Source organism: Sturnus vulgaris, chromosome 2 (genome assembly GCF_052056855.1).
Source record: "Sturnus vulgaris isolate bStuVul1 chromosome 2, bStuVul1.hap1, whole genome shotgun sequence".
Taxonomy (NCBI): Eukaryota; Metazoa; Chordata; class Aves; order Passeriformes; family Sturnidae; genus Sturnus; species Sturnus vulgaris.
Window position 1 is genome coordinate 110955699 of NC_142244.1, and position 26963 is coordinate 110982661.

The following is a 26963-nucleotide window of genomic DNA, read 5'->3' on the forward strand; positions in this document are numbered from 1 at the left end:
CCTCCAGACAGTTCTTGTGCATGTCCTGTGAAAACCTTGAGCGACCTCACAGTAACTCCAAAGGCATCCAACAGCTCCCACAAAGCATCCCTCTCTCCTCTCCCCAGCTTCAATTAAAGTATTACCTCAGGATACAAGTAAGATTCCTAACTTTCAAAGGTGTCCAAAAGTATCACCTTTTATCATATAGGTCAGCTCCACTACAAGAAAGACATTTGAGGGGCTTGAATGTGTCCACAGAAGATCTGGAGCACAAGTCCTATCAGGAAAGCTGTGGGAGAAAAGGGGGCTCAGAGAAGACCTTATCACCCTACAACTTCCTAAAAGGAGGTTGTAGCCAGGTGGGGGTCAGCCTTTTCTCCCAGGTAACAAGCAAAAGGATGAGAGGAAATGGCCTCCAGCTGTGCCAGGGAAGGTTTACACCAGAGGCTGGGAAAAATTTCTTCATGGAACAGGATGCCCAGGGAAGTGGCTGAGTCACCATCCCTGGAGACATTTAAAAGATGTATAGATGTGGCACTTGGGGTCATGGTTTGGTATTTGGCAATGCTGGGTTAACAGCTGGACTTGATAATCGTAAAGGTCTCTTCCAACCTAAACAATTCTGATTCTATATCCTCCATTTCCAATACTGACCTGTAATAATAGCTGTATGTTCATCTCCACAAGATATAAGTACAGGCTTGTCATTTTTGAACCAGAACTTGCTAGGAATATCTTCTGCAAATTTGCTTTTCCCAAATGTGAAAACAGCACCTGATTCTGAAATACAAAAAAGATAATGTCAATTTTAATGAAAGCAAATTTTGCTTCACATATTTTGAAATAGACATGTTCTATCAATTCAGTGACACATTTTATTTTCTTATCTTTCTCTTCTTTCTTCTTTCAGCCTTCAAAACACGAGTTGGCAAAACTCTCATTTCACCCAAACAGGAGGAAGAACTTCTTTCCTGTGTGAGTGGCAGAGCCCTGGAAAAGGCTGCCCGGAGAAGCTGTGGAGTCTCCATCTCTGGAGATATTCAAAACCTGCCTGGACAGAATCCTGTGCAACCTCCTCTGGGTGAATCTGCTTTAGCAAGGAGGTTGGACCAGATGGTCTTCAGAGGGTTTTTCCAAGCCCAGCCATTCTGTGATTCAGTGATAAGACCATGATATAAAAAATCCAAACAAAACCACCCCAGAATAAAGTCCAAGCAGCTCTTCTAGCTTTGTAGTCTGCCTGGTTTTCTCAATTCTTCGCACTTTTCAAAAGTGTTAGCAACATTGTTTCAAAACACAGAATGTTAACTATTTGTTCAGCTTTTGGTTAGGCATCTGGTTTGACAGAAAATACTAATTCTATAGAAAAATAAATGAACTTAAAAGTTAAGTAATTTGTCAAAATCCTTGCAATGTCGCTCGGATATAAAAGCTCAATTAGATGTCCTATTTCAAAATGTCAAAGTGTGCTATAAACAGATATTTTAAAAACAAAACCACAGATAAACCAAACATTTTCCTTGTAAATTTTGTTAGCATGTAACAAATGTTATGAAATACATACAGTAACAGTAGACTGTTTCTGAAAATTACATTGAGTCATCTTAGTGCATTTGCTTTCAATGAAAAATCTCATCAACAATATGTACCCCAGCTCCAAAACCTAAAAGTTCTTTCTTAAACTGTATATTTGATTTGAATTTAAAATAATTATTTAATGCAAAAGCTTCCCCTATTTCCAAAGATGTTATTTTGTGTATCAGATGGAGCAGATGTATAAATTGTACTTATTACCTCACTAGATGTGTTTTTCACTTTCACTTGCTCAACAAGCTCTGTGCAGACACACTCAAGCCTTCTTAAAGACATAGTTGAATTTTTCCTTATTTTACCTAGACACACCTACAACTACAAACAAGATAAACAGCATCTGAAAACTCCGGTTTAAATTTTCATCTCCAGCCGGACAGCCATGCACTTCTGAACTTTCTTAGCAACCTCTTTGGCATGTAGAGAGCTCTCTGGTTCATTTATTTTCCCTTCTGAAGGGTTAACATGAAAACATTTGTGTTCTTCATTCAATGTATACAAAAAGCTGATAAATTTCCCAATGTTTTTTGTATCTCGTTCATTTGACTAAGCCACAACATTTCACAACTGGACACAATTACTGTGCCCGGTTCTGGGCTCCTCAGTACCAGTGAGACACGGAGCTCACAAAGCGGGCCTGGGGGTGGAACAAGGATGACTGGGGGGCTGGAGCATCTCTTATGAGCAAAGGCTGAGGGATTTGGGCCTGTTCAGCCTCGAGAAGAGACGGCTTACAGAGAACCTTTCTAATGTGTATAAATGTCTAAACCCAGGGGATGGGTGCCAAGAAGATGTAGCCAGGCTCTGCTCGGTGGTGCTGAGCAACAGGGCAAGAGGCAGCGGGCAGAAACTGATGCTCGGGAAATTCCACCTGAACAAGAGCAAGAAATTCCTTCCTGTGCAGTGACCGCGGGTGGTGTGGAGTCTCCCTCACTGGACAAATCCCAGAACCGTCTGGACACAATCGTGAACTGTGTGCTGTGGGATGGCCCTGCTTGAGCAGGGAGGTGGGACCACATAACCCGCGGCGGTCCCTTCAGCCTGGCCCATTCTGCGCTTCAGCGCTGCCATCGGTTTGGAAACCAAATCCCATCAACCCGGTAAATTAAATCCCACAGGACACACAGGAGGCGTTCGTTGTCCCAGCAACGAGCACGCGTTTGAACCTTACCCTGGGCCAAACCGCGACACAAAGTAACCAAGAATGCTCAGAATGTACCGCGTCCCCCCGAGCGCCCGGCGCTGCCCCTGCCCCCGCCCCGGCCGGGCTGTCCCGTCCGAGCCCTGACGGCAGCGGACGCGTTTCTCCCACACGCCGCAAGGCACCGGCCCTGCGCGGGCCCGCAGCCGGAGGGAGCCGGGGAAGACCTGCGTGGGTGAGGCGGGCAGGGCCCGGCACAGGCAGACGCACTTCCCCCCGGGTGCTTCGAGGAGCGGCCGCACTCACCGGGCACGGGCAGCTCGGTCCCCGCGGCGGGCGCGGCCATGGCGGCCGGGAGGAGCCGGGCCGGGCGGGCCGGGCCGCGGGCAGCGCCGCCTGGCGGCCGGCGGGGGGCGGCACCGCGCCCTGAGGGAGCGCGGGGGAAAGGCCTGGGACAGACAGGGATGTGGGCACCGGGACACAGGATGGGTGTGCTGGGCAAGGGACAGGGAAAGGCCTGGGACAGACAGGGATGTGGGCACCGGGACACAGGATGGGCTGTGCTGGGAAAGGGACAGGGAAAGGCCTGGGACAGACAGGGATGTGGGAACCGGAACACAGGATGGGCTGTGCTGGGCAAGGGACAGGGAAAGGCCTGGGACAGACAGGGATGTGGGAACCGGGACACAGGATGGGCTGTGCTGGGCAAGGGACAGGGAAAGGCCTGGGACACAGATGTGGGCATGGCATCACAAGATGGGCTGTGCTGGAAACAACCTCTGGGATCACTGTGTACAACCTACAGCCAGCACCACCATGGCACTCAATGCCCCATCCAGTCTTTTCTTAAACATCTCCTGGGGTGGTGGCTCCACCACCTCCCTTGACGCTGGCAGAGGGGTGGCACCGGGACTGGCACAGTGCCCTGAGCTGCTGGGGAAAGCTTCTCTATAAAATCGACCCCCACAGTGCCCAGGTGGTGCCCTTGAAGACCCCGAACCTCTTGCTGGCCAGATTGATCCTCGACCCGGGACCAATTATGTCCTTTTCTCTCTCTTCCCACCTTTTTACTACTACTACTACTACTACTAGTACTACTACTACTGCCACTACTACTACTACTACTATTATTAATATTATTATTATTAATTTATTTATCTTGCTACTAGGAGATAATGAGCTAACATACCAATTTACATGTTACATGTATAATTTACTAATAAAACTTTGTAAGTTTTTTTGGACCTTCTGACATCTGCTGTTCCTTTTCCACCATCAGCGCCTGTACTCCCTTCCTCTTAGGTGACTCTGGCTCACAGGAGCTTGCTATGAAATTGGTCCATGTGGGAATTGGGGTCAGGCAGCTTCTGTACAGGGGTGTGGGGGATTGGCCTTCACTGGGCACCAGGTGCCCACCAAGCCACTTCATCTCTACCCCTTCTCAGCTGGACAGAGGAGAGAAAATAAGACAGAAAGCATAGGTCGAGAGAAGGCAGTTTGCTAAAGCAAAAATGAAAGGTTGCATGCACAAAAGCAAAGCAAAAAAACAAAAAAATTTTTTTCTCTTCTTCCCGTCAGCAGGTGATGTCCAGCCAATTATCAGGAAGCAAGACTTAAGCACCTAATCTTTGCTCCAGAAGGCACATATTGTAAAATAATGAATGATCCCCCTTCCTCCTCCTTTCTTTAGCTTTTATATCTGAGCTGGCATCATATGATATAAAATATCCCTTTGGTTAATTTGGGTCAGCTGTCCCCTCCCTAGATCTTGTCCACCCCCAACCTATTGATGGAGGGTGGGAAGTTGGAGTGACAGGATTGATGCTGTGCCAGTGCTGCTCAGCAGTACCCAAAAATCTTGGTGTGGTATCAACACCTTTCTGGCTACCAGTGCAGAGCCCAGCACTGTGAGGGCTACTATGGGAAAAGGAACTCCAGCTCAGCCAGACCTGCTACAAGGCGTGACCTGACAAAGAGGCATTGGCACTGTGCCCTCCCTGTGAGGCTGCAGGAGGACACTGGCAGCCTTGGCACCATGACCACATTTGCTTTGTCTGCTCTTTTCTCCTGGGCATCACTAATGACACAGGCTCAGCCCCCACGGGCTTGAAAGTCATGGGAGTTATTTCCCAGAAGACAACCAAGAGGGAAACCATGGCCTGACATCTCTTCTCTTCTCTTCTCTTCTCTTCTCTTCTCTTCTCTTCTCTTCTCTTCTCTTCTCTTCTCTTCTCTTCTCTTCTCTTCTCTTCTCTTCTCTTCTCTTCTCTTCTCTTCTCTTCTCTTCTCTTCTCTCTTCTCTTCTCTTCTCTTCTCTTCTCTTCTCTTCTCTTCTCTTCTCTTCTCTTCTCTTCTCTTCTCTTCTCTTCTCTTCTCTTCTCTTCTCTTCTCTTCTCTTCTCTTCTCTTCTCTTCTCTTCTCTTCTCTTCTCTTCTCTCTTCCTCTCTTTCTTCTTTCTTCCCTTTCTTCTATTTCTTCCATTTCTTCTCTTCTATTCCTTTACTATTAATTTCTTTTGGATTTTACTTCTGTTTGACATTTCCCCTGACAGCTGATTCATTTCTCAAACATCTCAGGGCTGGTTCAGCATGAGGGGTCGTGAACAAATCCCACCAGGAGCTATCACTCTGCATGACTTTTTCACAGCTGTCTGTCTTTCCCAGGGAGTCAAACTTTCTCTCTGTATGTTTTAATTATAAGTTCCTTGCATTTTAATTTCAACGTGTCACCCTCTCTGACAGATATGCCATCGCCCTGATTTACACTAGTGCGTCTCTCCTTGCAGGGAGGAGGAAATGAGAAAGTAATGGTCATATTTCAAAACCACCTACAGTGCAGGTGGCATAAAATCTTATCTGACAATTATATTTGAAGGTAGAAACTTAAATGAAATCACTTTAGTATTTAACAATTGACCTACTTCAGATTATACAGTAAGCAGTTTAGCCTAAGGAGGTAGGCAGGCTGCAATATTTCACTTTCTGGGCCCCACACTGTTTAACACTACCACAGAATAATTGAAAACTTGGAAACAAAAAAAACCAAACAAAACCAACCAACAAATAAAACCCCAAAAAACAACCAACCAACCAACCAACCAAATAAAAAAAACAAAAAAAACCAAACCAAAACAAAAAAACAAACCAAAAAAACACCAAAAAACCCCCAAACAAACAAACAAACAAAAACCCTCAAGCAAAAACCAAACAACTCTCCCCCCAAAAAAAGCACAATGTCAATTTCTTTAATGCAGACTACTTCATTATTATCAGGGCCCCCAAAGCATGAATAAGTCTTTATGCCCTGTGCAGTTCCATACCCATGGGCCCAGAGGCCTCATTTTGGCTCAGCTCAGGGCCAGCAGTCCCTGCCTGGGCTACGCTAGAGCCCCCATGGGCACAGTCCCATCTCTAGAGGGGCCACTCTGCTCATGCTGATCCTGCAAGTCTTCTTTTGCCTTTTTCTATCAGCACATGCTCCTGTACAAATATTTAGCATGAAATAGCTATGAAATAGTATTGACACAGGATGATGAGCCTACACAGAAGAGCACAAACTGCGAGTGGTGCAATTGGCCCTGGGAGAAATCTCTGTATCTGTAGGGTTTGACCAAAGAAAAGGTTCAGGGTCAGCCCCAGCCTGGCCCAGCCCTGTCTGGAACAGCCAAAACCTTGGACCTTGGTTCTTGGTTTTCCCTAATTTGTACAGCAGCACAACTCACTCTCTGCTTCCTACACCTTCCTTTCTCATACATTTATTGTGGGTTAAGAGAAGTCTTAATGCAAACAGAAGATGCTGTTTAATGGGAGGAATTTCATCAGCATTGCAAAACTAGCAGGGACCAGCAAGCAGCTGCTGCGACAGTTTTGGTGAGTTTATCCTTTAATTCTGTCTGGTGTGTGTTGTTTGGTCAGAAACCTGGAGTCAAAAGCAGCGGAATCCTGTGAAGGGGTGAGTGTTTTAGAGAAAGACTCTGAGGGAGTTTTCCCTGCAGTTTTAGTGTCCTTTTACCTCACCAGGCAGCAAGCTCTTTGACTTCAGGAGACTGGAAGATTATCTGTTTTTAGTGTTTGTGGAATACCATTAATTTGTTCTGTGGAATTTAGCTACAAAATCAGGAAGGAATGTTTATTCTTGAGGTCAGTGTGTGCTGCAGGTACTGTAACCAGTAAATAACTATCTGAATAAAGTACAGGTAATCTTTCTGCATGTAGACACATATTGTGGCCAGTTTGGGTGGGGAATTCTCTCCTTGAAGCTGCAAGGTGAATCTCTGCCTCATTATTTTGTGCCTCTATATACCCTGGAGGCATGCAGGAAAAGGATGATGTGATGGGACATTCAAAATCAAGCAGGCAGACCTGTCTTGGTGACCCGGCTTTAGGCTCTTTCTGCACCCACATAACTGTGCCTGTCCCCCCTGATTTCAGGAAAGTATATGTATGACAGCGTTTCACTAAGCTCCTCCTCAGGTTTGTCATATCTCCAAAATTTGGTTAAAATTTTAGAGCTGAAACTTAATTCCATGTTTTCTAATGGTTTTCAGCCAGTTTCAGTAAGAATAGAATTAACACTTGTTACATAACAAGTGATTAGTTATAGAAAACAATATGCAGAAATTTCACATTCACAGGAATCCTAATATGCAATAAGTAATTTTTGTTTATCATTTCTACATTACATCATATGAAAACCAAATGTTTTCCAAGTTCTATTATTTATTTTCTACAGTTTTAGAACAGTCCTAAAAGCTGGGTATTAATTTTTTTATGAATTTTGGATTTTTACTGCAGTCAAGTGGGAAATGTCTGCAGTTAACAGAGGAAATGGAAAAGCAAGTTCGGAAAACAACTGCAGTAAAGTTGGTTTTCTGAGGAAGTAATAAAATTTGTTACATTCCATACACAGCATTGTTATTTTTGGTGGGTTTTTTAACATTATAGCATAATGTTGGCATAAGCTATCAGCACTGTCTGTGAGTATTACCAGCAAAACACACTGTGTTTGATACTGCAGGATAACCTAATGTCTGTGAGTCTGTGCTAATAGTCCAAAGTTATGCTGTCCCTGCTCAGAAAGGAAGAAGCCAAAATTGCTTGACCTTGCAATTCTGCCTGTTGCATTTTAACTTTGGTATGCTGCCTCATGCTCCTTCTCTGGAATTAATTTTTCCATTTCTGCCCCTGATTCAGATATGGATAACAGGGAAGGGAACAAATTTCTTGGAGGTCATAGCAATAAAACAGGATCTTCAGGAGGTCAGGAGCAGATCTCTAGTCCAACTTTCTGCTTGCAGCCTGTCAAACACCATATGAGAGCAGTTATGCCTTTGCTTAGCCACGTCTTGAAAATACTTAAGGATGGCAATTCCAAATCCTCTCCACTTAATCAATTTAAGTACTTCCCTATCTGCCAGTAGAGAAAATAGTGTGAATATTTCTCAGTCCACTTCTAAATCATGCCAGATGGTGAAACAAGACCAATGAACAGAAGTTGTTGTTTGGCAAATTGAGATTAGATAATCTCTAAATCCCTGGAAGGAATTGCAGTCTGAAATGAGAAAAACAAGGACCAGCCCCAAAGCTGTTTTGGAAACAAGGAGGCAAAGGAGACTAGGGAGCAGCAAGCAATTACACAGATTTTCAAGCAATTTAAAGTTTGCTTTTTTTCCCACAAACAAGTTAAAAAAGCAAATCCCTGTTCTGAAAACTTCAAGTAATTAAAGAAGTCCCAGATATGAAACTATTTTCCTTCAGAATATACACAATGTGAATTAAAGCCAATCCCATGATTTTAAACTAAGTGTCTTGGTATTCAAGACTGGATTTCAGTAGCTTATCTGGTGGGCTGTTTACCATGGTGTAGTAGAAACTACCTGACCCATGAATGCCCAGTCACTTGTTCCCATTTTCTTCTTCCTTCTGCTTCGAGCTGTGAATGTGCTCGAAAACATCCAACAGTCAAACATTTGCTGTCTGCTGTGGGAGCCCACATGGCTTTGGGACCTTGTCACCTTGTCACCTGCACAGCTTCCTTGTGAGGCATGGCAGAACCAGCACCCCAGCAGCCTCAGTAATTCCCCTCTGTGACCCATGGCACACACTGCAATGGTCTGGAATTCCAGTTCCAGGAAGGAAAAGATGTTCCTGCCCTCTAAGGCTGAGCTCTGAAAAGGCTGAAACCCAAGCAGAGCAAGATCTTACAATGACATTTCACAACCAGCCTTCAGAACATAATCAAGGGCTGTTTTAGCACATGGACTGGGGAAATGATGTGGTGAGGCTCTTTGGCTGGAGCTGCCATGGGTACAGATGGACACCAGGAAAGGAACAGCAGGCAAAGAAAGGCAGGAGAGAAAGGAAGATACAAAGAGCACTGAGCTGAGAAGGTGGCACTCTGAAAACCAAAGTGGAACTTCCTGGAAAGAAATGGATGGGACAGAAATGGGACAGAAATAGAGAATTTGGAAAGCTCTGAAATGGCTTAAACCCAAGTGGAACAAGAGCCCTGAGGGACAGCCCTCATCCCTGGCCTGCAGCTGCACATGGAGCCTCTGCCCACAGATCCCTGGCCAATGGTTTGTGCCCTGTTTAGCCCACCCTCCAAAGCCAGGGCTCTGCAGAGTGGGGCTCAGCCTGTTTTGTGGGACAGCCTCACAGGGGTATATCTGAGCATATTTTCATAGCTGTGGATTTCAGGGCTTGGCAATTAGCAGGTACTGCCTTTGAGCCTAGTTTCAATGGTGAGTTAAAGGGAAATATAAAACACAAATACAATTGGAAATAGAAAAGTATTAACTGCTTTCAGTCCACTTCCTTGCACTGCTTTGGTCTCCATTTCAGTAAATCAGTCTAAAAACGCTGACTTTAAATAAAAAGACATGTTTAGCTCATACCCATCAAAACCTTAGCAAGAGCACAGTGTGGGCTGTAAGTACAGAGCCAGAGAATGGGCTGAACTGCCACACTTCCCTGGTAATCTTAGCCTGTGAAACATGGGCTTGGACATGACTTCCACTAAAATGCCTCATCTAAGCTAGAGGAAATTTGATCATGTAACTTCTGTGGGTGATTATCAACAACCAATTTCATGTGATTCTGAAGTCCTAAATCTGGATGGAGGCCAAAACATACTGAATAAACACCACATGTCCACAGTGTCTCTTATGTGGTACAGTAAGGCTGTTTTGTAGGGTATTTTTAACCTTATCCCCGGCATAATGAAGAGATTTCATGCACATTTATAGAAATGCCACCTTTTGTGAGGGGGGGGGGTTGGAATGTGGCAGGCGTCTACTCATGCACAAAGCAAAAACAAAGGAGAAATAGCACCAAGATCCATTTCTGTTATTCTGTCCCCTGAAAGGGCAGCTTTGAGGTTTACACAGAAGTCATTTTACCAGGTTCTGAATGGCTTTATTTGACAGGCAGCATCCAGTTGCCATATGCATCTCAGACGATAGAAGAAAATACATCTAATGTACATTTTATAATACAATTTGCAACGTTATTTCAGTGCCCATATAGTGTCATGCTGTGCCTGTCTGACAGAAGGAGTCATTCAAACTAATTAACAGAGTCTATCAGGATGATCCAGTTGGGTCATGTGAGGGGAGTGGGAGAGATTTCAGGTGCTTGCTCACTGGCTTTTGCACATGTACAATTTAGCATTGAACGGCAAAAATTACATATTTTTCCCTCTTTTGACACAGGTATGGGACACCAGCTCAAATGAATGTTCATCTGAAAAGTCGGGACTTCCTCACTCTACAGAACTACACAGCTGATGAACTGAAGTATCTGCTGTGGATGGCATCAGATTTGAAACAAAGGATAAAGCACAAAGGAGAGGTAAAATGACTTAACTGTCATTTAGGTCCCTCAGATGTTGAAAGAAATACGGTTCCGAAGGGTATTGTGAAAAAGCCTTTCATCTGCCTTGTCCTAAACAAAATCTCCTGAGCTCTTAAATACTGTAAATCATGTGCTACAAACCAGAGTCTTCCTGTAAAGTGTCCAGAGATATTCTTTAAACACTTCAGAGGGCTCTGTGAGTGGAAAGATTAAACAGGTTTGTAGAGCTAACCCCCTGTTGTCAGCTAACCCCATCCATCCACACACAGTGTACGTGCAGCACTAAATGGAGGAAATGGAAAACACTTCCCTGCACGGGATTAAATTAGTATCTGAGTTCTCCTTAATGCTGGACCAGATTGAGTGCCAAAATTCAGTTGCTTTTGGGCTTAGAATTACTTCTTTGCCTTTAACCTTTCCACTGCTAATAAATTTATTGAAAGGTAGGAGAACAAAACCACAAGTAAAAAAATCCACTTTTGCAAATTTTTAATGCTGAATTAAAATGTGCGAGAAGTATTTCATACTTTAAAGTGTATAATGGTTATAAAATTGAAATACCTTCATGTTTCAGTATTTGCCTTTGATGCAAGGCAAATCGTTGGCCATGATTTTTGAGAAGAGAAGCACAAGAACAAGATTATCTGCAGAAACAGGTAGGTCAGAACAATGGCACAGTAATACTTTATATGAAACTGTATAAATTGAGTATGTACTGAAAAACACTGCATAACTTTGCACTTAAAAATTTCTACTCAGGAGAAACCTAAACTTTGAAAGCAAAAATAAGAAAAGAATGTCGGCTGTTTGTTTTTCATCTTGCATGTTAATTTCACAAACACATGGCTTTGGTCACTGAAATTTTGTCAAAATCTTCCAAAACACAGTAGATCAGAAATAAAGTAACAGGCAGAAGTAAGCGTTTCTGGTATAAGCTCCTAGCTGTACTGGCAAGATGTAAATTTTTTAATCTCTATTTCAGTAAGCATCACAAATTTAATTTTGTGCAAGGTGTAATAAATATTTTACTGATGTAAAATGCATTATCGCTGTTACATTTTAAAGTGTGTGTTTGGGCTGGGAATCACAGTAATGCCTTGACATAAATTCGGGGGGGGGAAATTGACGTGATTACCTACAGGGGAAGATAACTTCATGGAGACTCAAGGGTATTAGCCAAATAATATCAGGCACTGGAACAATTTTCTTTTAGGTTACAGTCCTAAAAACACTGAAACATGTACATATGGTATCTTTATTTACATGGTAGTTGTTCTGAATTCAATGGCACTGCTGAAATAAATCACTCATCAATCAATCAATCAATCAATCAATCATTCATTCATAGCAAGAAATAACTCTGAGCTGGTGATGCATAAAGGAAGAACTTACTCTTCTCTCATTTAAGTTGACCCAGCATCCCTCACTTCCCCCTAGTAAAGGAACAGGAAACCTGTTGAGTATTCACATTTCTTTACAAGCTGTAAGAGAGAAGGTAGAAATAACGGAAGGAGGAAGCAGACACGATAACTCCAAGCATTTCTGAATTTGCCTTTGCATTTTCTGGCACAGCCATTTGCCTGCTGATCCTGCTCTTTAAGCAGACTTGTTGTTGCTTTCTGTTTTCTCCAGATAACGAGGACTTACTAATGTGCATTCCCTCTCTGTGAAGACCACCCATCTTTTAATGCCTGAGGTTTTAGTCCAGTTTCTTGTTGTCTGCCACCCTGGTATATGGCCAGGTATTGAATTCTCTGGATCTGTTTATGCTTCCTTCTTCTGTGCTCTGAGGGAAACACTGCTTAGTCCTTGGCTTTTGAAGGCTTATGGAAGAGGAAGCTCAGGAAAGTTCAAATGAATTAACTTAAGGATGGGAGTTAATGCACATAAATTCATCCAAGAGAGAATTAAGCTCCAGTGAAATAAAATAAATTTATTTCTAAGTGAGCGCTTCCACAGGGAGTTTAATGCAGTTTAGCTTCTGTGCATTAACTTTACACCTTCAGTTAATTGGTCTTAAGTCTGTTAAGCTTAAGACTTTGCTTCAAAGGCAGACTCAAGTTTTTTCTGTCTACAAAAACTCTATACATTTCAGCTGCTTTTTTTAACATAAATGATTCCCTCCTTGAAATTTCTAACTCAAAACAAATGTGGAGCCACATGTTTTCCTTTTAGCTAAACAAGATAATTTAATACCAATTTTCTAATGTTTAGCGCAAGTGGACAATTGCAGTGTATTGAAGTGTTTATTTATAAAGTTCCTGAGTCATCTCAAATAGCACTTCCCAAGAGTTGCCCCTTCAATAACTTGAGAGAGGTCACTTGTAGGGCAAGGTCGTGGGGATGAGATTAATCTAAACAAACTTTGTAATTCTCAGGAACAGCTAAATCAGTAGATTTCATTACAGAGTAGAGACTTGGAAAGCACTGATTACAAAATCTTCTATGTCCAGTGTCTGGGAGTTTGTTGAGACATATTAACACCATGGAAGTCTGTTCAGAATTCCTACTCTCCCTGTGCCTATAAAGAACGTTATTGAAAAATAAATAAATAGAATGGTTGAAGTTGGAAGTAATCTCTGGAGGTCATCTGGTCCCATCCCCTGCTCAAGCAGGGCCTTTTAGACCCAATTGTCCAGGACCATGTCCAGAAGTCTTTTGAATGTCTCCAAGGATGAATATTCCACAATCTTCTATGGCATCCTATGCCATTGCTCAGTCAGCTTTTCAGTAAATAGAATTTACTATTCAGAGGCATCTTCCCAGTTTGTGCCCATTGCACTACTGAAAAACACCTCACTCTCTCTTCTTTGCCTCCTCCCCTCAGGTGTTTATATACATTAGCAATATTCCTCCTGGGCCTTCTGTTCTCTAGGCTGTCCTGTCCCAGCTCTCTCAGCTTTTCTTCTCATATGAAATATGCTTCAGTCCCTCAGCCATCCTTGTGACCCTTTGTTAACATGGACACACCAACTGTATCCAATATGTCCATGTTTCTCATACTGAAGACCCCAAATCCAGAGTCTCGAGGTTTGGTATCACCAGTGCTGTAGAAAAAAGAAGGATTACCTTCCTCCACCTCCTGGCAGTATTTGTCTGGTGCAGTCCAGAACACCATTCACCACCCTTGCTGGAAATGTACACATGCTGCTGGACCATGTACAATTTGCTGTCCACCAGGACCTTCCAGTCCTTTCTGCCAAGCTGCTTCACAGCTGGGACGTCCCTATCACATCCTGGTGCATGGAACTATTCTTCCTCAGGTGCAGGACTTTGCATCTCTCCTTGCTGAACTTCGTGGGGCTCCTGTCACACCATTTTTCCAGCCTGTCAAGGTCCCTCCGGACAGCAGCATGACTCTGTGATGTACCAGCCACTCCTCCCAGTTTTGTGCCATCAGCAGACTTGCTGAAACCACATTTGGTCATCGAGACCCTTAACACAGGTGTTAAACAGGACTGGACACAAATGGACCCCTAGGGTCACTGTCACTGGCCTCCTACTGGACTTTGTGCTGGTGGTCACCACCCTCAGGCCTGGATATTTGGACAGTTCTGAGCCCATCCCATGCTCTGCTCATCCAGCCCAGGCATCCACAGCTTGGCTAGGAGCATCTCATGGGAGACACTGTCAGTGGACACAACGAAGTCCAGGCAGATAAAACCCACTGCCCTCCCCTCATCTGCCAGGCCATAGAATCATAGAGGGAGATCAAGCTGCTCAAGCATGACTCCCTCTTGGTGAAGCCATGCTGACTATTCCTGACAATTTTCTTGTGCTTAATCTGCCTAGAAATGGTTTCTGGGATTAGCTGCTTCAGCACTTTCCCATGGATTGAGGTGAGGCATCTTAGCCTTTATTCTCTGGCTCCTCCTTCCTGCCCTTCTTCAACTTAGGGGTGACATTTTTGCATTTCTCCCAGTTGTCCAGATCAATTGAAGATTATCAAAACACTAATTCATGATGCATTGTGATAGATCAGTTGATATTTAAGATTTTCCAACATCCTGTTTTATTCTAATGACATTGTAACCGTACTGAATAATATACTGCTCATTGGGGTATAATTCATTGCCTCTTTAATCTTGTCCTAATGTGTATTCTGAAACCCATATAATTTTACCATTTCTAAGATAAGTAGTGATGTTGTAAGTTTAATGCATAACTAGGAGTAACTTCCATAGAGTAGTGGCAAAGTAAATCCTGTTCTGTGAGCCTAGTAGATTTATTTCTAGCAGTGGCTATTTTATTGGAAAATGTGACATATCTGCTATTATACTGGAAAATGTCACTTCTTCACAGCCAGAATCCCATACCCATTCTACATAAAACCTTGTGTACTTTTTGAAAACAGAACTATTCACATGGTCATATATTACTTGTAAAATAAACATCCTCAGGCATTGCACAAAAGTGAATGCCCTGTTTTTGTTATAGCTTTGGTGTAAAATATTCTGATTGTCACTCTTGCTCTTAAAATATACAGCTGCAGTTATGTTTTAGTGAATAAGTCATAAATAAATCCAACCATTTCACAGATACTGAATGCAGACAATATTTCACAGGGTAGAAATAGAGAGGAAGCAGTGCAGATAGGAAAGCTCAGCCTGGCTTCTCTTGTTGTGCACTGGTATTAGACAAGATCTTAACAGCCTTACAGGGGTTCAGTGCCACTGGCCTTAGTGGAATTACTCCCAATTCACTCCTCCTACACTATGGGGTGAGAGGAACATGATGGCCATGCCTGAAGACTGCTACAAAGAGTCACAGAAATAATTGCATCATAGCATAAGAACTAATGTAGTGGGGATGTTATTGCATGGCAAGTGTTCAGGCGCTGCTTTCTGTTGGACTGGCTAAATATTATTTAGCTTGGCCTCATTACAGAGTGCCCACATGCACTCTTAGTTTACTCTCCACTTAAAAGGGTAGCTTAAAAATAACTTTTAAAAACTGCTTATCAGTTTTTAGCTTCTGTTTTAAGAATATTCTGTAACTGCTGCCTAGGAAACTTCTTTGTAATCAGTGTAAATGGAAAAATACTTTTTATTTTGTAAGTCCGGACAGGCAATGAGGAAATTAATAAATGCAAATCCATATGTCTTGAAATTCTGAAAAAGATCCTTCCTTTGAGTCTGAGAAAATGATTGTGTGTATGTCCTGGTGACAGCCCCAGAACTGTGTAGCCAATCTGTGAACTACAGGATTCATTTTGACCCCCTTACCCCATGCAGCAGGGGCAGCCTGGGATGAAGATTTCACTCATGTCCTATCTGAAAGAGTCTTCGTAAGTGGGGTCAATAATGTCAACACAAGGCATGAAACTCTGTATTTTGAAAACTAACAGTAATGAGAAGTGTGGACATGAGGTAATAATCTATTCTGGATTTGCAGCATGAACATTAAGTAGTTTGTTGAAGATACCATGATTCCTATAAATATTTAGCATGTGGCTTTGGATATGACCAGGTTGTGACAACAAAGATGTTTAGATCTTCCAGTTTAACACATCACTCCAATGTTTATTTGCCGAATTGGTGCCTGCATATCTTCAAAAGCCATCATTTTTTTTCACTTTCTACTGGTAGTCTGGATGAAAGAATCTGAAAAAGATTCTGTCTCTGCAACAGTATGCAAAGCTAGAGCACAGAGCACCTGTATTTCCAGATGGAAAGTTTTGTATGGAAATACGTTCCCAGGCCCTGCTCAGATGGCCAGGTCATGAGCAGAAACCCAGCACATCAGGGCTCTGCTCTTTACACAGACTCCAGGTGGAAGCTCTGGCTGGGCTGCCTGACATCTGGCAATTCTGAATAAATGTTCAAATTCCCATTTTTTTACCTGGGCATCATTTATAGAAAAACAGAATGTCCATTGGAGCCTGCCTGGAATGTGAATCATCTACCAGAATGTATGCATTTGGAATCCTAAAATGCAGAGCTGCTGTATTGTGTGGAATTGCAGGAATAAATCACTAACATAATTGTATATGACTCCAAAAAAATCCACAAGAAAGTGGGAAGGAAAAGTTACTGCCAATGACAATTCATCTTTGAGGTCTTGACTTTAAAATTTGTGCTGAATAAACAGCCTGTAATGTGTAGTTTGCAGACATTTTTCTGTAAATAATGTTTGCATCTACAGCAGCGAGATGAAAAAAAAGTAATAGTAGAATAAATGATGCTTCATTCTTAAAAGTTTGCTCTGTGTGACTTGCAATATTGTTGAGAGTAGGAGCAATCCTTAATGAAAACAACAAGCAATTAAAAAGGGCCCATTCCATGAAATGAGTGTACACTGGGAGCAGAAATTTCCCCTTCAGGTAGGAGAGACCTATAGCATCATTACTTTTAATCTGACATTTAAGTAAATTGAGGCAGTCCAAAGACAATGCTTTGCCAGTATTGATTTTATCTATCTATTGTCTTTTAAACTCTAGAGACTGGCTGAACTGATGGAAAGAAGTAGACCTCACCTCAACCCTGCTGCCAGCAGGAAATGGAAATTAATAATGATTGCTCTGTGTTAGGAGCCCAGTTGTGGGGCCCAGACCTGCTGCCTGTACCTGCTGGTTTCGTCTCTGAAAGGTTTCAGTGTTCAGTCCTGGTTTAACCTCTTTTAAAGAGTAGCTGTGGGATGAAGTTTTTAATCTATGGCAGACCTGTACAACCACTGTGCTGAATCTGTCAGCAGTGCCATCTAATGGATACAGCCAGCCTGAGCAGCTTTTGACCTTTTCTTCTGTTTTTTTGTTCCTTTTCCACTTCTTTTTTTCTCTCTCTTTTTAATTTTTTTTCTAACAGCACGGAATTCATCAGCATATCCAAGACATCACAGTTTGGTAAACAAAGTGGGGGATCTCTATTCTTCTGTGCTGTATGCAGCCTTTCTCTTCCTGGCAGTATAAATATAATGACTGGCTTCTTTCTGGATTTTTGTCCCAATAAAAAACTCACGCCCCCACAGTGTTGTCTCAACAAGGCTAGTTTGTCCATACTAAGATTCTCTGGAAATTTCCTCCATCAAAAATGTTAGTGATAGGGCAGGATCTGCCTGCAGAAAATTTCTGTACTGGAAGGGAGTTGTTCTTATCACACAGAAAATGTCTTAGACGACTCTGTACAGCCGAGTTCAAGTCCTACACTTTGTACATCCCCAGCTGTGGCACCCTGTGTCCCATGCTAGGCTTATGCTAAACCATCTGTGACACTTCATAAAACAGCCCCATCAGGCCCCATCCTCACAGTGTGTGGCCATGAGGGACTTTACACTCAAATTCAGTAGAAAAAGGCTTCACACTTAAACCAGGCAAAGGCAGAGAGACTCAGATACTGATGAAAAGAAGATGCTCACTTCCCTGTCTGTGCTTTTCATAACTTTCTACTGGTGGTGCAATCAAAATAAAGCAGCAGAGAACTGAGAGTTGCCCTTAACATGCAATTTGTCTTCATCCAAAACATTATTCAGACACATTCGAAAGTGTTTTCTGTTCTTAAATGATGCTCAAATCTTCCCATGGTTTCCTGCTCAGGAATGGATTTTACTCTTCACATCTAATCCATCCAGTTCTTTGGACCTCCTTGCAAATTCCAAACTATTGCAGGGTGGAGGGATGCTGGCAGGGCCTGAGACCTTTCCTTTTCTCTCTCTCACGTTATAATTTTTAAGGCACTTGGTCATTTGAGGCCAAATTCAAGTTTGTTACAATGTATGAGGAGACTTAGGGTTGTCTGTCTGAGTGACTTTACATGAAAGACAATGTTGATCCTTGCAGGGATGTGGAAGTAGACCAAGTGACTCAGGTGCTCCTTCTGGGATGCAAAGTCCCATGAAGTAGAAATGCAGCATGATGAATGGATTACCTGGCTCTTAACAGGGAGCAACAGCGATGCTTGTGGCAATATGCAACCTCGGAGCTTGAATGACTGTTCCTGTGATCACAGATCAGAACTCATGGCTAAGATTTCAGTAAGGCATACATTTGAGTGGATTTATTCCAAAGCACGTTTATTTGAAATTTAGTGTGTCAAATGCTAATCATTTTAACATTCAGATGTCCTGCTGAGTTCTACTTTCATTTTTGTAAATGTATTCTATATCAAGAAGATTTTGAATCTTGGCTATAAATACGAGGTGCTGGTGTTTAATTTCTCCTTTTTTTTCTAATTTTTCCTCACTGTAGGATTTGCTCTCCTTGGAGGACATCCTTCCTTCCTTACAACACAAGATATACATCTGGGCACTAATGAGAGTCTCACAGATACAGCAAGGTTGGTAAAATGTCACTTGATTGATCACTGCATTTGGTAATTGATTGGGCTGTCTTGCAGAATTTTGGAAGCTGATATTTTCTTTCTGGAAAATGTCAGAAGGTAGTCCAAATTTCTTAAATATTTATAGATCAGCTCGCAGAATCTGTAGCTCAGTAAACCTTCATTCCGTCCTCTCAAGTTATCCTACACTTCCCACACTGAGAATTATTTTGGCATATAGAGTGTTAATTAGGGTTACATTTACAAATGGAACAATTTTATGAACCTCAGTAGTCTTGTAATTCCACTATGACAGCACATATATTCTAACAAGACTCAAACCTGGTTCTGCTGCCCTTGGAGCAAAATCAAAAAGCAAAGACACAATTTATGTCAGTCAGACCAGATGCTGGTGGGCCTTAGCCTGCTGCAGTAGCATCCCTGCAGTGACAGAGTGGCACTGAGGGCCTTTCTGATCCCCCTATTTCAGCAGCACATAACTGGACCAACACTTTGTAGCCAATTTCAGATTTCCTGCACCCTCCTTCCCAGCTGGATCCAGTGCCAGGACTGCTGTGGAGGCTGGGCTATGTCTCCCTTCTCTTACTGGCATCCCTGGAAGATCTCAGTCCTGCCCATGCAGGGATGGGCAGCAGCCTCTCTCCATTGCCGTGGCAGGGAGGACCTGAGCTCTGAGTTTTTCTACAGTGGACTCCTCTGATGTTGCAGAAAGCTGGCAGAACATGAGGTCGTGTTTTGCGGGTGCTCCTGCTGTTTTCCATAGCACTCCAGCTATTAAAGCTTCATCCAGCCTTAGCACTATCCTGCTTTCTAGGCAGCCCTTTTGCAGCCTGAGGTCGATTCAGTCAGGCCCAGCTGTTGGAAGGTCAGCAGTATCTGAGTGGTCCTTTTTGTTCTGGTGAAAGATATGCAGTGTCAAGCTCATCAGGCTCAATTCAAAATGTGCAATCAGGCAGATGAGTTCCACTGCCTCTGCTGAATACCAGAGTTCTCAGTCAGTGGGAGAGACTGTTTGAGAACTGTGTTGCTGTTCTCTGTGATGAAATCCAATGAAAATTTAAGATAAAAGATCAAACATTTGAACATTTTAAGTTTTCCTTTCCTTGTTTTTACTACTGAAATGGAAGACATATGGGTGTTGATAGTAGAAAATAAAAATCTCAGTTCCTGGTGGTTTGCAAGTACTTAACTCTCACTCTCTGCCAGAATCAAAGTGAGCTGCAACAATAGAATCATAGAATGTTTTCGGTTGGAAGAGACTTTAAATATCATCTTGTATCATGGACAGGGATATTTTTCATGAGACCAGGATGTTCAGAGTCCCATCCAGCCTGGCCTCAAACACAGCCAGGGATGAGGCATCCACAGCTTCTCTGGGCAGCCTGTGCTAGGGCCTCACCACCGTCACAGTGAAGAATTTTTTCCTGATATCCAATCTAAACCTACTCTCTGTCAGTTTGAAGCCATTCCCCCTTGCCCTGTCACTCTTGTAAATAGTCCCTCTCCATCTTTTGTGTAGGCTCTGTTCAGGTATTAGATGGCTGCAATTAGGTCAGTCTGGAGCCTTCTCTTTCCAGGCTGAATAATGCCAGTTCTCTCAGCCTTTCCTTGTAGGCAGGGTGCTCCTTCCCTCTGCTCACCTTGCAGCCCTCATCTGCACTACTGCAAAGCTGGCTATGAGCCCCAGCAGCCAAACCTTCAGCAAGGGGAAGGCCCTTCCAAAGTGCTTCCCTGCAATAACCTCTAAAAGCACTGTCCCACCAGCCATGCAGGACTGTCACCCGGAGCCTCTCTGCCATTCAGATGCCAACCCTGAGCAAACCTGACAAAAAAAACTGGACTACATGCTTAATATAGGCCAGTTTTCATTTCTTCTTTGTCCCAAATGTGACAGTAAAGGGACATTAAATCTTTTTTTTTACAGTGTCCTGAATGCTCATTGTTTGCACAAGCAAAAAAGGAAAAAAGCAGACAATAAACTACAAGAAACAAGGCAATGAATAGAAGCAAACAAATCTTCCAGCTGTTCTGAAGGCATCCCCATTCTGTGGATAAAGTTCCTACAATAGCCACTTCCCAAGCAAACCTTCAGCCTCCTTTTCTCTGCCACTGCTTGCTCTTCCAGGACAAGTCCCTATTTATGACTCTTACCTGGGGATTTTACTCCTCTGCTGAGTCACAGCTCTCACTTGCTACAGTGGGCAGGGGATTTCCCAAACCCTTATAGAGTCTCACATGCTCAGCTCCACTCCTTCTCTCATTAGCAGAAATACTACTGACTGCATAATCAATGCCGAGCAGTTTACCCAAAAGAGCAACTGGAGTGTTAATTCCTTGGTGCTTCTTGTGAATGAAAGATGACATCCCAACCTCATTCAGTTAATGTAAGAACAAAAAAAGAATGCCTGTAGTAGACCCAGAGGGTATTTCAAATATTTACAGCCATGTGTCTGGGGCTCTGAAGGCCTTTGAAGTACTTGAGATTGAGCCTCAAAGTGGAAGGGGCACAGATCCATAAAAGTCACAGTTTTTATTAGAACTGCTGAAGGTAAGGGTTGAAAGCATTGCTGCTGTGAACATATTTTTAGTGACTTATTACCTGCTCATAAATCAGTTCCTCTATGCTTCACAAGACATTTACATTTACGCTGACACAGTGGCAAAAAGTTACCGCCCATTAAGGAGCTCTAAGCCTTTCAGTGCTGTTTAACATGTCTGATATATTACCTGAAATGAAATATAAGTACTGTGTCTGTATTTCCCACTGTAGAGCAGTTCCATTGGGCATTGCCAAAGCTCAGTGGCCATCAGGTTCAGTGGCAGCTCTGAAGACTCATAGGGTGATTTTACCAGTCCACTGGAATTATTAGGGCATTAATCTCTGCATTTATGGGGAACGGGTTTACTTTCCTGAGAACAAATCCACTGTCTGTTCCTGCGAGACTATGAGTGAAAGTGGTCTTGTCAGAAGTTTAAAGCTTTTGAATGCATATAAACCTTCAAAACAAAAGCAAAACTAGCGTGCATAGCAGTATTCTACACAAAATAGATGCAAATACCCCATTTTCAAATTCAGAGGTCTGCCATACCAAAAAGGCATACTCTGTGTTTCATTTTGGATTCTTCAGAGACTACAGTCAAGGGAAAAAAAATATCAGGTTTTCTCTGTAGAAATAAAAATTACTTCAAAAAGAGAGATATGCAGCATTCCAATGTACTCAGCATTCCAACATAACATATTTCCAGGCCCTGGGATTTTGAAGTTCATAGTTTCGCAGTTTTGCGAAAGAATGAAAAGAGAGAAAGACCTAGTGGTTGATAAAAAAAGAACTTTAAATGTAGTCACCTGATGAACCTGTGCTTACAGCCCCTCAGCTTCCAAAACTTCACCTTTGATAAGACTTTTATATATTCAGGGCTTTTTATTTCCTATGCAATTCCAGTCTTATATGGTTTCCTTTAAACTGATTCAGTTACTGGAGACTTAATGATTCCCCTGTAATCAGAGACCTCCAGATGAGGGTTATTTTTTGTGCTTTTTATCTCCCAAGTTTAGTTTTATTGTGGTTTCAGAAAGAATAAAGCCATTTTACCACAGATTTTCCAACTGTAAAATATGACATCTAGAAATGCTGGCAGAAGGACTGTCTGATGTCCTGCTGGTAGGTGTCTAATAAGTCTGATATCTACTTTCAACAGACTAAAGATGAAAGTCCAGCAGTTTTCACTAGCCAGTGATTATGACTGAATTTTCCCTAATGGCACACCCTATGGAGGAAGCATCTCCTTTAATTTCTTGATCAGCTGTGTCAAAAAGAAATCAGCTGTCCTGACATCCTAACGGGAAAAAAAAGCCATAAGGAAAATGAGCAATTTTCCAGTGTGATTGCCCCTTTCCCTTGACTGATGGGGACTGGCTGTGCCTTGTTTAGGGTGAGTTAGCCAGTGAGATGGCTGACAAAAGGAACCATGCATCACACCCCTGATGACCAGTTCAGAACACAACAGGTTTCCCCCAGAGAAAGGACCTGGTGAGCTAAGAAGAAATAATGGCACCAAAAGTAACAGTTCTAGTGCTCTGTAATCACTAAATACCTTGTTTAGTTCGTCCTTTTCATTTGTAGCTGCTATTGGCAGTCTTTTCTGCAGAGACAGCTCTACAGGCAATCTTGTAACATTTTATAAGAGCTTTGCTTGGGTGAGGAATGTCTGGTGTCAGTAGAAAATACTTGTTACTGACTTTGTCAGGAGACCTTGCTGGCGATAGTATTAACAGCCTTATTTCCACAAGAGGAGATGGAAGAATTTGTCATGGCTAATCAGGAAGGCAGATACTGCAAGGATTTTTTCCACATATTTCTAATTCAATCCTCCCTTGTTTTGTTTTAAGGTCCTATTTCAGATAACACGAAAAAACACAAAATGCTACTTCAAAGTCAGGCTTCGGGGCCTGATTAAAACACAGAAATGCAGAGAAATTAAGAGCTCCAATCCATATTTAATTTATCTAAAAAATTCAGAGTATATTGTTCTAATCCACTATGCTAATCTCTGTGTCTTTCACACTTCAGCAAAATGAGGTTAATGCCAGAGTGGTCCAGAGGGTCCTGCAATACCTTCCCTTGTACTGTTTGAAATTTGGGCATTACCTGAATGCTGATACCATGTGAATCAATACACAGGTGTGTAGGTAGAGAAAGCCAACACCCCCAGCCTGTTCTGTTTCTGTGTTTATTAAGATCAGTAAGCAATTATGACAGATCTGTATTGCTGACCCTCACAAAGCCAGGCTACCATTGAGTCTATACTATTCAGTCAATGCTCCATTTGCTCTTTGCTAAAGGACTGAAAAAAAATCATATACCTTATCTCTTCTGAGGTTATCAAATTCTTCAAATGTTACAGCATCACACAATCTCTTATCTTAGTTCAGAGAGCTTAGCATGTATTGATGTTCCATCTACTGTGAAATGCTAAAGAGAAAAGAATATAAAATAGAGAAGCAGTTTTAATTTACTTACTATCGTAGTGTTAGGAAGTGAAACTTCTTACTTATTAGCAGCTTGTTAAAAGACAACATTTGAGTCTGTTCTGCAGGCATGATAAATTATTCAGATAGCTGAGAAATATTGATTCATTACCATTTCTCATTAATATTTATGTGTTGCATGGTGAAGAGTGCAATAGGGGTATATTTATTATGTTTGACTTGAGTATTTTCTGCCATCTCCAGGGTGCTGTCCAGCATGACAAATGCAATCTTGGCTCGAGTTTATAACCATAATGATCTGGACCTAATGGCAAAAGAAGCCACGATCCCAATAATCAATGGATTGTCCAATTTATGCCATCCTCTTCAGATTTTAGCTGATTACCTAACTCTTCAGGTAAAAATATAAACAATTTTTCTTTTTTTGCTAATTCTTAGTAAGTATTTGGGGAAGTCAGCTTCAAAACCATTTATCCCTAGGTTTTTCAAACTAGTAATTACATGGCACTTGTTGTTTAAAGAGATCTTTATCCAGCAATATAATTAAGGACCTGTTTAATTTAAAACAATCATGTAGTCCTGTCAGCTGTAGTGGGACTCAAGCATAAAATTAAATATTTCATTGGAATTAGTCTTCAACTCAAAGAATGGACAGAGGGCTGTACATATCAAGACATAGATGAGAATCTGGCTCAGGCAAAGTCAGCAGAAGTTTTTCCACTGACTTAAAAACACTCAGTAGTTTGCTCTTGATTCCTCCCTAATGTATGGACAGCTTAAAAGGAATCATTATTTGTATATTAGGAAATTGGTTGAACAAATTTGTTTTGAAAAGACAGTTAATGTTACCAGTACAAATGCTTAGTGTTCAGCCACTTCAACCAGTTTAAACTTTGCTCACATCAAAGAACAGTTAAAAGAGATAATATTTTTTTATTTTTATCTACTGTAATAGTGGATCTGACAACAGGATAACATTTTACACACAGAATACCAGATGTTTATCTGTGAACAGAAGAACTATGTGGTTTTACAATCAGTTGAGGATCTAGCTTATAAAAAAGATTATTATACTGCAGGGCTGGTTGACAGCTATGATGAACTCCTCTGACCTTGTTTACTTTCTGAATGAATAAAAACCACACTGCTTGAAAACAGTGGGGCAGAATAATTTCCTGATTCATTCAGCTATGTTTCTCAGCTGTTGGGGACTTTGCTATGGGACTTTCAGTGTGTGGGAAAGATCTAGTGAGAGTAATATTAAATTATTCATGCTTTAAACCTTAAATACTGAAAGATTAATGTGTTTGGTGAAAATCACATTTTTATTCTAAGTATTTTTTTGTAATTTTTTTATATTCCTGGTGAAGACACCACCAAAAATGGATGAACTTGAGACTAAAATGGTTACAGACCTCAAGACAAGGGAGATTTGTGAGAACACATTGAGCCAGCCTCAATGCTCAAATTGCATAAGACATTAAGCTGTAATGAGAATGTCATCGTTTTGTTGTAAACACTGTGCAAATACAAGTTAGGAGAAACTTCTGGTTGTGTTTTGTGGGGTGTTCTGTCTTGCAAACACCTTATTAATTAGCATTTTATCACTTGTGAGTAACACCCTTCAGGAACAACCTGCAACTCCCAGCCCACACAACTATGGATATCTCTGGCCCTAAACATGGTTTGATTTAGACCAGTGACTCCAGCACCCAGGCTCACAGTGCTATTGCCCTCTACTCCCCCTCCAGTTAATGGAAAGAGACCAATGAGCATCTCAATCACCTTCTGCAGATGCATTTCTTTCTCCACTGACCTTAGGGGGAAGCCTACGGGAAACAGCAGGGTGAGAACATGCCCTGCTGATCACCCTCTGCTCCTCCTCCTCTGCATCCTCCTATAGGGCAGCCCTGTGAGAAACTCCAGGTGAATTTGAGCCCCCAGGCTGCACTCTTCCCTGGTTTGAATACCAAGGGCAGCACCAACAGCTGTGGGTGTCCTTGCTGCACCAAACACCAGGGAAGGATGCCTTTGGTGATGAAGAAACAGGTCCGTAGCAGTTGGTGCTCAAACAAAAGATGTATTTGACATGGAGAGCTGTCATGAACACTTACAGAGACCACAAGGAATGGCACAGCTTTTAAACAGACATGCAAGTCTTTTAAAATTTGCAGCACTTTCACAGTCAGCCCAATAAGCAGAGCACCATTTCCTCCATCTGGCCATCTCTCACTGACTCTTCCCAGCATGTTCCTTAGCCCAAAATTTGTCAGGAGATCTTTATAGGGCAGCTGGGTGGCCACCCTGCTATGCCAAGGGCATGTTGCACTGCTGGTTGCTGATTCACTTTCCATCCCTGCCTTCTTATCCAGGAGAGAGGGGCAGGCAGGGGAGCTCTCAGCAGCTCCCTGTGGATGGTGACACTGCCTGAACTCTTCCTTTTTGACCTGTTCCTCTGCTCCCTTGTTTTCCTCTTGGCATTGTACAGTGAGTTGGAGAAGGCTGGAGTGGCATGTAATGAAACAATGTTTTAATCATATAATGAACTTTACGAGGCTGCAGAAGTGAGATTAACTCTTAAAGAGGTGTGAGCCACAAGGTCTACCTGCTACTTACCCCAATCAAGCTTCTCATGGGATTTTCAGCAAGATATCATCCAAGTACTGCCTGCAAGAAGATTAATACAGAGATGTGGAATGGTGCCACTGATTCTTTAAATGAGTTGAAAGTCCATATATAATATTAAGACTATTTTTGTGCAATGCAAAGGCAATTTATTTGATTTATACATATATGCAAACTACAGTAGAGGCACAGACTGCTAGCCTAATATTTAAATGTAACTACAGATTTTGTGCAGCTTATTTCTCTTTAAAAAATGTCTCTTCCCTATCCCCATAAATATTTTTCTGCTTGGATCTGTTCCTCCTTGCTGTCAGTACATACCCAAAATGTCCCTTTTTTTCTTTTCTTTTTTCTTTTCCTTCTCTGTTTTCCAGTGGAGCTCTACATGTTCTCTGGCCCTCTTCATGCTTAGCACATTTTTCTTCTTTCATTTTCTATGTCCTATTAATTTTGTTGAGCGCCTTCTTGAACCCTCCTCAAGTACTTTCTCTTAGGTCTGAAACTACATA

At 42.1% G+C, this 26963-nt stretch overlaps 2 protein-coding genes across 5 annotated transcripts in view; one reads left to right on the forward strand and one right to left on the reverse strand.

The window, feature by feature from the left end:
- The window catches only part of RPGR (retinitis pigmentosa GTPase regulator), a 38428-nt gene extending 35349 nt beyond the window's left edge, over window positions 1-3079 (reverse strand). The window contains exons 1-2 of the mRNA XM_088160374.1: window positions 3020-3079; window positions 637-762 (exon numbers count right to left, since the gene is read on the reverse strand). Coding sequence (XP_088016500.1) covers window positions 637-762; window positions 3020-3059 — 166 coding nt within the window. The 5' untranslated portion in view covers window positions 3060-3079. The remainder of the gene's footprint in view (window positions 1-636; window positions 763-3019) is intronic.
- A 1970-nt stretch (window positions 3080-5049) lies between these two features.
- The window catches only part of OTC (ornithine transcarbamylase), a 45597-nt gene continuing 23683 nt past the window's right edge, over window positions 5050-26963 (forward strand). The window contains exons 1-5 of one of the 4 annotated variants that reach the window (XR_015801825.1): window positions 5050-6582; window positions 10425-10563; window positions 11141-11222; window positions 18749-18836; window positions 24073-24226. Coding sequence is in view for 3 of the 4 variants with exons in the window: in XM_014876743.2 (XP_014732229.2) it covers window positions 6506-6582; window positions 10425-10563; window positions 11141-11222; window positions 18749-18836; window positions 24073-24226 (540 nt within the window). In the remaining variant the exon portion in view is untranslated. The other 3 variants (XM_014876743.2, XM_088160378.1, XM_088160377.1) reach the window with 3 other exon arrangements.